The sequence below is a fragment of the Schistocerca gregaria genome, chromosome 5 (genome assembly GCF_023897955.1).
Source record: "Schistocerca gregaria isolate iqSchGreg1 chromosome 5, iqSchGreg1.2, whole genome shotgun sequence".
Classification (NCBI taxonomy): Eukaryota; Metazoa; Arthropoda; class Insecta; order Orthoptera; family Acrididae; genus Schistocerca; species Schistocerca gregaria.
This window is the reverse complement of record NC_064924.1, coordinates 88,530,559-88,542,847: the sequence shown is the minus strand read 5'-3', so window position 1 is coordinate 88,542,847 and position 12,289 is coordinate 88,530,559. Positions and strand designations below refer to the sequence as shown.

The following is a 12,289-nucleotide window of genomic DNA, read 5'->3' as shown; positions in this document are numbered from 1 at the left end:
TTCTAATCTGGTCGCTATGTACTGCTGTGGCCTGTGACGTCAACTGAGTCACTCTGCGAATAAACTGACAGACGTCAACTGGATGAGTCAGTGGGACAGCCTGAATACATGTTATCGAGAGGACGTTGGCGGCGTGTTGCTTGTCAGTGCATCTCTGGCCTTTCTCGTGATAGGTGCTCTTGATCCAGTGCCTACTTATCGATCTTCACGCTTGATCTTTGCCGACCGGTGTGCTGAAGACAGCTTACGCCAGCACACAAGTCATTATCCAATTCTTGCTCAGATGATCTGTTAAAAATTGTAGTTACTCAAGTCTCGCCTTTATTTCCGGAACTTCCTGTTAGGCATCTGCACGTTATACGACTTGGATGACCTTTTCCAGTCCCCACTTTCATAGAGCGTCTAGACCGCGACAACGGGAGTAGAGCAGACTCGTTTGCAGGGCCGTGACGTGTCGTGTTTGTCCCTACAGACGGCGACGCTGGCGTGCTGGGCGGCCAGCCTGGGGACGCTGGCGGCGGTGGTGCTGGGCCCGCGCCGCATGCTGTTGGCCAGTTTCCGGCTCGAGTCGGCGCTGCCCGAGGTGGTCGCCTACGCCGGCCTGCACGCCGCTGCCTGGGCGCTCGCCACCGCCTGGGTCGTCTTCGCCTGCCACACGCGGCGCGCCGGTACGTGCTGCGTGCTCTGTCCGACTGAAAACCCGGTTGCGCCGGAGAGCTTGCCGGCTGGACCGCTCCTGCCGCCAATATACCAGTGGGTACAGTCGATTCCCAATGGGACCCCACTCGTGCTGCGCTGCGCAGTGCATTGTGTCTGCCACTCCTCGGTCATCCGAAGTACACACATCACAAAAACTTCTGCATCATCTCCGTTCCGGAACCTGTACAGAAAATTGGAATAGAGATCAACATCATTTCAGCCCATTTTATTGCTCATGAAAACCACACATTGCACGTTGTACCACCACACAGCAAGAAGTGGTGGTCCAGATTGTTGTACACACCGGTACCACTAATACCCAGCAGTACGTACCCATGCATTGATGCATGCCTGTATTCGTCGTGACTGTCCACAAGTTCATCAAGACACTGATGTTCCAAGTGTTGTCGCACTACTCAATGGCGATTTGGCGTGGATTCCTCAGAGTTGCTGGTGGGTCATGTCGTCCATAAACAGCCCTTTTCAATCTATCCCGGGCACGTTCGATAGCGTTCGTGTCTGGAGAACATGCTGGCCACTCTAGGTGAGCGGTCTCGTTATCCTGAAGGAAGTCATTGCAAAGTGTGCACGACGGGGGCACGAATTGTCGTCCATGAAGACGAATGTCTCGCCAATATGCTGCCGATATGTTTGCACTATCGGCTGGAGAATGGAATTCACGTATCGTACAGCCGTTAAGGCCCTTCCATGACCAACAGCGGCGTACGACGACCCCACATAACGCCACCCGAAAACAGTAGGGAACCTGCAGCTCGCTGGACAATAAGGTATTCAGCTTGACTGGATTGCCTCCAAACACGTCTCCGACTATTGTCTGGTTGAAGGCATATGAAACCACATTGGTACAGAAGATACCGTCGCCCTTCTAAACAGACAGTGTTCAAAACTATCGAGAACATCTAGTTTGCTACAACAACTAGAGACAAGAAGAATCGCATACCACTAAAGTCTGTCGCTGCTCAAGCCTTGCTGGATGGACCTGCTGTTTTCTGTGGCTGCCGACTTAATTTTAGTTTAGATATTAATGATTCATTTGGTCACGGAAACGGATGGTTTACTGTAGCCATTGTTCGTGGAGGTACAGGAGTACCAAATGTTCCTGGACTTGAAAGTTTCGTTGACAGAGACATTATCGCTTTTCGCACCTACCATATGGCCGAACTTGCTAATAAAGACTTTGGTAAATCTGCTTATATGTCCACTTCTGCTTTGTCTTTGTATACACGTAATAGGAGGAAAATATCTGTAAATGAGTCTGTATTCATTTGGGTAAAAGGCAAAGGTGTATGTGAATATGTAAAGTTTGTTGGTGATTGTACTGTATATTTTCATAAATAAATTGTTTATATGCAAACTGACCTGTAGCGTAGCTGAGAACCGGACAAGGGTACATCTAGAACCGGGGGCTCAAGGATGCAACAGCATGTTACGCCTACAAGGCGGCTGACGCAACCCGCCGAGCAGCTTACGCAATCTTGGCAGCGCGCCAGCGGCGGACTTAGCGCACTGGTGAAGAGAACGTGATGCCAGTCCTGAGTAGTCCGTTCAGCATATAGTAGGTCCCATCTATACCGCGCTGCATAGTGTCGTGGTTGCAAAGATGGATCTCGCCATGGAAGTCGGGAGTGAAGTTGCGCATCATGCAGGCTACTGCGCACAGTTTGAGTCGTAACACGGCACCCTGTGGGTGCACGAAAAGCATTATTCAACAAGTTGGCATTGCTGTCAGGTTTCCTCCGAGCCGTAATCCATAGGTAGCGGTCATCCTCTGCAGTAGTAGCCCTTGGGCGGCCTCAGTGAGGCATGTCATTTACAGTTCATGTTTCTCTGTAGCTCCTCCACGTCAGAACAACATCGCTTTGGTTCACTCCGAGACACCTGGACACTTCCCTTCCTAAGAACCCTCCCTGGCACAAAGTAACAACGCGCACGCGATCGAACCGCGGTATTGATCGTCTAAACATGGTTGAACTACAGACAACACGATCCACGCACCTCCTTCCTGATGGAATGACTGGAACTGATCGGCTGTCGGACCCCCTCCGTCCAATAGGCGCTGATCATGGACGGTGGTTTACAACTTTGGGCGGGTTTAGTGACATCACTGAACAGTCAAAGGGCCTGTGTCGGTGATACAATATCCACAGTCAACGTCTATCTTCCGGAGTTCTGGGAACCGGGGCGATGCAAAACTTTTCTTGACGTGAAATGAAAACGACACACATGACAAAACAATAAGTGAACTGTTTATTATGTAAGTAGCCTGTTTAGATTTCTGTGTTGGTAACGCCACGTAGTGCTCTGTATGAAAATCACTGACTGTGCTGTGTGCAGTCTGTGGCTGGTTGGCATTGTCAGAATATTCGTTATTGTAGTGTTGGGCAGTTGGATGGAAACAGCGCATAGCGTTGACCAGTTGTAGGTGAGCCGCCGGCAGTGGTGGATGTGGGGTGAGAGATGGCGGAGTTTTGATGGTTGCTATAAGTGGACGAACTGGACGTGTGTCCTCCAGAAAAAGGAAATTTGTAAAGATGGACGTCATAAATTGATATATATGTGATGACTTTTGAACATTATTAAGGTAAATACCTTGTTTGTTGTCTATCAAAACTATGCCCATCAGTAGTTAGTGCCTTCAATAGTTAGAATCTTTTATTTAGCTGGCAATGTTGGCGTTCGCTGTATTGCAGTAGTTCGAGTGACAAAGATTTTTGTGAGGTAAGTGATTCATGAAAGGCATAGGTTATTGTTAGTCAGGGCCATTCTTTCGTAGGGATTACTGAAAGTCGGATTGCGTTGCGCCCAAAAAAAAAAAAAAAATGTGTGTCAGTTTAGTGTTGATCAGAATAAGTAAAGAGAGAAATGTCTGAGTACGTTCAGTTTTGATCAGCTGTTTGAAAATCAAATAGCGTAAGAGGTTTACCAGCACAGTAATTCATAATTTTTCTAGGGGGACGTTTCAATTATTTAAAAAGTAATTTATCCCACTGTGAGAAAAACCGGTTAGTGTCGTTGTGGAAAAATTTATGCAGTTGTCTGTGGCGCTGTGATTGTACCCAGGCGTGCACCTCAACGTCTGAAGGAAATCAGCGGCCACGAATGTCTTTTTTGCAGGACCAAAAATATTGAACTCGTATGGGAAGAGTTCGGGAATGTATGGTTGGTGTGTAAGTACTTTCCAGTGAATCTTCTGCAGAGTAGTCAAAACAATCTTCGAAATTATATGAACGCATGGTGTCTGTTCTTCTGGACATATCCGCAAGAACAGACACTGTGCGGAATCTGCAACAGTGCTACACTGAATGTGGTGTGGGAGGGGCAGAAAGTAAGGAAAAGGGAAGGAACTGTTGATGACAGTTGCATAGGGACTTTATGTGGAATCAATGGAGACGAATGAAAATGTGTGGCAGACCAGGATTCGAACCTGGAATCTCCCGCTTACTAGGCAGTTCTGTTAGGCACTGCGCCACCCAGACACAGTGTTCATTGCAACTGCGCGGACTGTCTCGTGGCGCTACGGTCGCAGGTTCGAATCCTGCCTCGGGCATGGATGTGTGTGATGTCCTTCGGTTAGTTAGGTTTAAGTAGTTCTAAGTTCTACAGGACTGATGACCTCAGAAGTTAAGTCCCATAGTGCTCAAAGCCATTTGAACCACTTGTCTCGTGGGAACGTGGGTCGGCAGAGCGCCGTACTGAGACAGCACACACACACATGGGATTAGTGCTGTGTCAGCCTAGAAAGCAGGAGATCCTGGGTTCATATCCTGGTGCGGCACACAATTTCACTTGTCGCTGCTGATTCTGCATAAAGTTCCAATGTAGCTGGCATCAATAGTTCCTTCCATTCCCTTTACTTCCTCACCCCCCTCCCCACCCTCCAGTTTATAATCCTGGAAACATGTGGGTCTCCTCACATGATGGTGCTGCAGGTCACTGCCCCCTTGATTGTGGAGTAAAAACGGAAATATAGACACAACATTCCCACTTGCCTGGTGTGGCCTCATGTGTTCTCTGTATCACTAAAACCTACATCATGTTGATCTTCAAATGGGCGTACCTCTTTTGGAAAGCATTTCTGGCTGTGTGTTCATATGAAACTCCTTTGCTTCTTATCCTGTCAGGAATCGTTACCCGATATTTATCCCTACTTAGCAAAATTACCCTCTATGGGGAAACCCCCCAATACCTCCCAGTTCGAATCAACGTTTCTGGGAGGTCTCCCTTGATTGCTGTGTGAATGCTCAAAATAACAATTCTATTCCATTTATTCCCAATCGAGACTCTCTCCGCCCACTATTTCACTGAAAAGAATCGTGACTCTACATGTATAATCGGCCAGATTTAAACAGTCCACTCTGCTCTTTGAAACAATGAATAAAAAGTGGACAAAAAAAATATTTCGTCAGCGATTCGACAGGAGATGATGGCTATGACACAAACATCTCGCTGTATTAACACTGTCACCCGGCTTCAAATGCAAGAGCTTATCGTGAGTAGTATACACTGGGAAAGTCTACAATTACAGAATATGAAGTGTTTTCAAATCAGTCTAGCAAATCTTCTAGAACTGTATTTATTGTACTAAATGTAAGTTCAACTTGAGACATATGTGGTCACAGCAGGAAACTAGTCAATAAAATTGCTTCATAGTACTGAAATTGCACTTCTGTGAATTACATATTTGACAAATAGCAGCTGGCCTAAGGTCAGTCAGTTGTTGAAGCCCTTAAATCATATGAAGAGCAAACTTAGAAATTTCCTCTCCCTTTGATAATCTGTTTTAGTGTCTCCTCACTTTGTCCATTATTCGTTATTTTGCTTCCAAGAACTTTTTCTAATGTATGGTCCCAGTATTCGTGATGTGTTTTTCGTTAATATTATTTCTACTGCTACTTAAGATGTTTCGTTTCTTTGCTCTCAACCTACAGTGCGTGTACAGTAAACTGTTCACTCCATGCAGCTGGTCCTGTAATTTCTCCTTACTATCATGGTGAAATAAATCATGATATGTGGGGACATCGAGATGACGCCATTAAATCTATGAGGGAAACTAAAGAGGTACTCTGAGAAGTAGCACAAAGTTGGGATAAAAATGTTTCGATAATTTTTAAAAAGTTACGGGCACACTGTGAAGATAAAACTCTGGTAACGACTCCTACAACAAATGTGTACTCCTTTGTGTTGTTGTTGTCTTCAGTCCTGAGACTGGTTTGATGCAGCTTTCCATGCTACTCTATCCTGTGCAAGCTTCTTCATCTCCCGGTACCTACTGCAACCTACATCCTTCTGAATCTGCTTAGTATACTCATCTCTTGGCCTCCCTCTACAATTTTTACCCTCCACGCTACCCTCCAATGCTAAATTTGTGATCCCTTTATGCCTCAAAACATGTCCTACCAACCGATCACTTCTTCTAGTCAAGTTGTGCCACAAACTTCTCTTCTCCTCAATCCTATTCAATACCTCCTCATTAGTTACGTGATCTATCCACCTTATCTTCAGCATTCTTCTGTAGCAACACATTTCGAAAGCTTGTATTCTCTTCTTGTCCAAACTAGTTATCGTCCATGTTTCACTTCCATACATGTCTACACTCCAAACAAATACTTTCAGAAACGACTTCCTGATACATAAATCTATATTCGATGTTAACAAATTTCTCTTCTTCTCTACTTCGACCGTCATCAGTTATTTTACTTCCTAAATAGCAAAACTTTACTACTTTAGGTGTCTCATTTCCTAATCTAATTCCCTCAGCATCACCCGATTTAATTTGACCACATTCCTTTATCCTCGTTTTGCTTTTGTTGATGTTCATCTTATATCCTCCTTTCAAGACGCTGTCCATTCCGTTCAACTGCTCTTCCAAGTCCTTTGCCGTCTCTGACAGAATTAATACGTATTCCGAACTTTTCTTTTGTTTCCTTTACTGCTTGCTCAATATACAGATTGAATAACATCGGGGAGAGGCTACAACCCTGTCTCACTCCCTTCCCAACCACTGCTTCCCTTTCATGCCCCTCGACTCTTATGACTGCCATCTGGTTTCTGTACAAATTGTAAATAGCCTTTCGCTCCATGTATTTTACCCCTGCCACCTTCAGAATTTGAAAGAGAGTATTCCAGTCAACATTGTCAAAAGCTTTCTCAAAGTCTACAAATGCTAGAAATGTAGGTTTGCCTTTTCTTAATCTTTCTTCTAAGATAAGTCGTAAGGTCAGTATACCCTACGTGTTCCAACATTTCTACGGAATCCAAACTGATCCTCCCAGAGGTCCGCATCTACCAGATTTTCCATTCGTCTGTAAAGAATTTGCGTTAGTATTTTGCAGCTGTGACTTATTAAACTGATAGTTCGGTAATTTTCACATCTGTCAGCACCTGCTTTCTTTGGGATTGGAATTATTTTATTCTTCTTGAAGTCTGAGGGTATTTCGCCTGTCTCATACATCTTGCTCACCAGCAGGTAGTGTTTTGTCATGACTAGCTCTCCCAAGGCCGTCAGTATTTCTAATGGAATGTAGTCTACTCCGGGGGCCTTGTTTCGACTCAGGTCTTACAGCGCTCTTCACGCAGTATCTTATATCCCATTTCGTCTTCATCTACATCCTCTTCCATTTCCATAATATTGTCCTCAAGTACATCGCTCTTGTATAAACCTTCTATATACTCCTTCCATCTTTCTGCCTTCCCTTCTTTGCTTAGAACTGGATTGCCATCTGAGCTCTTGATATTCATACACGTGATGCTCTTCTCTCCAAAGGTCTCTTTAATTTTCCTGTAGGCAGTATCTATCTTACCCCTAGTGAGATAAGCCTCTACATCCTTACATTTGTCCTCTAGCCATCCCTGCTTAGCCATTTTGCATTTCCTGTCGATCTCATTTTTGAGACGTTTGTATTCCTTTTTGCGTGCTTCATTTACTGCATTTTTATATTTTCTCCTTTCATCAATTAAATTGAATATTTCTTCTATTACCCAAGGATTTCTAGCAGCCTCGTCTTTTTACCTACTTTATCCTCTGCTGCCTTTATTACTTCATCTCTCAGAGCTACCCATTCTTCTTCTACTGTGTTTCTTCCCCCCATTCCTGTCAATTGTTCCCTTATGCTCTCCTTGGAACTCTGTACAACCTCTGGTTCTTTCAGCTTATCCAGATCCCATGTCCTTAAATTCCCACCTTTTTGCAGTTTCTTCAGTGTACTCCTTATCACAATAGAATTCCTAGAGGGAATTAATGAAACTAGCGACAGTAAAGGCTAGAACTAATAATACAAACATAGAACAAGTATGCTCCAAGCCTACCAAAATTTAGAAACGTGTTGGTTAAATACTGACTGTTGTGGAATATAGACACCACCAGAACCATGGGTTGAGTGCTTGGACCCCAGGCTTGGCAACGCTGGTTAATACATCAGCTAGTTCAACAACTCAGTAGAAACAACCGCTTCTCTGTCATCAGACTTCCATGTGTCAACAGCATGCGACGTCAGGAAGTTTCTGCAGTTTGACGCACTGCCACTTGGCAACAGACAGACGCAAAAAAAATTTTTGAAAACATTATCAGCGATCTTTAAAATTAAAATTTAAAGATTAAAAACAGTCTTGATCGCAACTTTTTATTTTTATTGGAGTGACCCTCTACTTAAGAACCATCTTCAGACTGCAGAACGATGGGTGATCTCCGTGGTGCAAGTTGCGCCGACCCTCGACACTGAGCAGTCTACAAATGCATTTGTAGACTGCTGAACAGTTATTCCAGCTTCGAGGGTCGGCGCAACTTGTACAACTTGCACCACGGTGTCCACCCACTTTTCTGGAGAAAGAAGATGGTTCTTAAATAGAGGGTCACTACAATAAAAATAAAAAGGTGGGATCAAGACTGTTTTTAATCTTTAAATTTTAGACAGACGTTAGGCGTCGACCTTGTTCTAGACATTTCTACGGTGGCAGAGAAATCCAGTGCCTTTCGCCAAGTCAGTACGGAGGAGCGTCATTTGCATCTACATACATCACCATAGATACTCCGCAGTCCATCTTATGGTGCGTGGCGCAGGGTACCCTGCACCACTACTAATCATGTTCTATCCTATACCATTTGCAAATACAGCGAGGGAAAAACCATTGTCTATACGCTTCCATACAAGCGCTAATCCCCCTAATCTTATCTTCATGGTCCTTACGCGAAATGTACACTGGAGGCAGTAGAATCGTTCTTCAGTCAGACTCAAATGGCGGTTCTCTAAATTTTCTCAATAGTACTCCTCAAAAAGAACGTCGCCTTCCATCCAGTAATTCCCATTTGAGTCCCCGAAGCATCTCTGTAATACTTGCGTGTTATTCGAACCTTGCCGTAACAAATCTAACAGCCCTCCTCTCAAATGCTTCGATATCTTGCTCACAAACACCCTAACAGTACTCAATATGGGTCACACCAGTGACCTATATAGTCTCCTCTACAGATGAACCACACTTTCCTATAATTCTCCCAATAAACGGAAGTCGAGCATTCATCTTCCCTACTACAATTATTATATCCACGTTCCATTTCAGAGTGTTTTGCAACTTTACGCCCAGGCATTTAACCGACCTGACTGTGTCATGCAGTACACTACTAAGGCTGTATTCGAACATTACGCGACTGTTTTTCCTATTCATCTGCATTAACATACTTTTTTTCATTGTGATCTAGCTGCCTTTCAGCACATCACCTAGAAATACACTACATAGACACCCCGCAAACCACCGTACTGTACCACGACTAGTCATTTCCTTTCCTGTTCCAGTCGCGAGGGAAAAAGGACTGTCTGTATGTTTCTGTTGTTGTTGTTGTGGTCTTCAGTCAAGAGACTGGTTTGATGCAGCTCTCCATGCTACTCTATGCTGTGCAAGCTTCTTCATCTCCCAGTACCTACTGCAACCTACACCCTTCTGAATCTGTATAGTGAATTCATCTCTTGGTCTCCCTCTACGATTTTACCCTCCACGCTGCCCTCCAATACTAAATTGGTGATCCCGTGATGCCTCATAATATGTACCACCATGCGATCCCTTCTTCTAGTCAAGTTGTGCCACAAACTCCTCTTCTCCCCAATTCTATTCACTACCTCCTCATTAGTTATGTAATCTACTATCTAATCTTCAACATTCTTCTGTAGCTCCACATTTCGAAAGCTTCTGTTCTCTTCTTGTCTAAACTATTTATCGTCCACGTTTCACTTCCATGCATGGCTACACTCCATACAAATACTTTCAGAAACGACTTCCAGATACTAAAATCTATGCTCGATGTTAACAAATTTCTCTTCTTCAGAAACGCTTTCCTTGCCATTGCCAGTCTACATTTTATATCCTCTCTACTTCGACCATCATCGGTTATTTTGCTCCCCAAATAGCAAAACTCATTTACTACTTTAAGCGTATCATTTCCTAATCTAATTCCCTCAGCATCACCCGATTTAATTCGGCTACATTCCATTATCCTCGTTTTGCTTCTGTTGATGTTCATCTTATATCCTCCTTTCAAGACACTGTCCATTCCGTTCAGCTGCTCTTCCAAGTCCTTTGCTGTCTCTGACAGATTTACAATGTCATCGGCGAATCTCAAAGTTTTTATTTCTTCTCCATGGATTTTAATTCCTACCCCGAATTTTTCTTTTGTTTTCTTCACTGCTTGCTCAATATACAGACTGAATAACATCGGGGAGAGACTGCAACCTTGTATCACACCCTTCCCCACCACTGCTTCCCTTTCATGCCCCTAGACTGTTATAACTGCCATCTGGTTTCTGTACAAATTGTAAATAGCCTTTCGCTCCCTGTATTTTACCCCTGCCACCTTCGGAATTTGAAAGAGAGTTTTACATTCGACATTGACAAAAGATTTCTCTAACTCTACTAATGCTAGAAACGTAGGTTTGCCTTTCCTTAATCTATTTTCTAAGATAAATTGTAGGGTCAGTATTGCCTCAGGTGTTCCAACATTTCTACGGAATCCAAACTGATCTTCCCCGAGGTCGGCTTCTATCAGTTTTTCCATTCGTCTGTAAAGAATTCGCATTAGTACTTTGTAGCTGTGACTTATTAAACTGATAGTTCGCTAATTTTCACATCTGTCAACACTTACTTTCTTTGGGATTGGAATTGTTATATTCTTCTTGAAGTCTGAGAGTATTTCACCTTTCTCATACATCTCGCTCGCCATATTGTAGGGTTTTGTCAGGGCTGGCTCTCCCAAGGCTATCAGTAGTTCTAATGGAATGTTGTCTACTCCCGCGGCCTTGTTTCGAGTTAGGTCTTACAGTGCTCTGTCAAACTCTTCACGAAGTATCATATCTCCCATTCCATCTTCAACTACATCCTCTTCCATTTCCATAATATTGTCCTCAAGGACATCGCCATGTACGTTTTTGTATTTTTCGAATCTTACGTTCTTTGTCTTTTCTCAGAATGTATGTTGGTGGAAGTAGAATCGTTCTGCAGTCAGCCTCAAATGCCGGTTTTCCAAATTTTCTCAGAAGGGGTCCTCCAAAAGAAATTCGCCTTCCCTCCAGTGATTCCCATTGAGTTCCCATACCATTTCCAAAACACGTTTTACCTAACGTGTTACCTAACGGTAACAAATCTAACAGCCCGTCTCTGGACTCTTTCGATGTGCTCCTTCAATCCGACCTGATGGGGATCCCAACACTCGAACAGTTCTCAAGAATCGGTTGCAGCAGCATCCTATTTGCGGTCTCCTTTCCAGGTAGACCACTGTTTCCTAAAATTCTTCCAGTAAATCGAAGTCGACCATTCGCCTTCCCTGCCACAGTTCTCACATGCTCGTTCCATTTTAAACCGCTTTGCAGTGTTACACCCAGATACTTAAACAACTGACTACGTCAATCGGGACACTACTACTACTGCAGCAGAACATTACACGTTTGTCCTTCCTGCTCATCGGCATTAACTTACCTTTTTTTCCCACTTAAACCCTGGTCCCGTCAAGTACATCATGATCAACACGGAAAAACCACACCAAGGGACCTGCCCTGTGTCAGTCGTTGCCACACGTTCTGCTGTAGCAGTTTAGAATTTATCCCATAACTGTGTCGCCACTACCATTTCTGTACAGCGATCCGAGGGCCATTGCCTAACTGGCCACGACTTGGCGGCTACCACTCTGCCGCTGCCCTCCAGCCTTAGGTCCAGAGTCAGACACCAGGCAGTGTCACGACCTGCCACAAGAGAGAAAACACTGCTGGCGGCCCTGTGCCACAGCAGGGCTGTGACCACTGCGTGGCCACCACTGATGAGTCACCAGCGTGCAAGCAACACTACATCTACATCTACATCTACATGACTACTCTGCAATTCACATTTAAGTGCTTGGCAGAGGGTTCATCGAACCACAATCATATTATCTCTCTACTATTCCACTCCCGAAAAGCGAGCGGGAAAAACGAACACCTAAACCTTTCTGTTCGAGCTCTGATTTCTCTTATTTTATTTTGATGATCATTCCTACCTATGTAGGTTGGGCTCAACAAAATATTTTCGCATTCGGAAGAGAAAGTTGGTGACTGAA

General features: G+C 44.2%; 1 protein-coding gene across 1 annotated transcript in view; it reads left to right on the top strand.

Annotated features, from left to right (window-relative positions):
* The window catches only part of LOC126273232 (O-acyltransferase like protein-like), a 225,365-nt gene extending 213,458 nt beyond the window's left edge, over positions 1 to 11,907 (top strand). The window contains exons 10-11 of the mRNA XM_049976776.1: positions 473 to 668; positions 11,837 to 11,907. Of these exons, the coding sequence (XP_049832733.1) occupies positions 473 to 668; positions 11,837 to 11,907 (267 nt within the window). The remainder of the gene's footprint in view (positions 1 to 472; positions 669 to 11,836) is intronic.
* Positions 11,908 to 12,289: the final 382 nt, after the last annotated feature.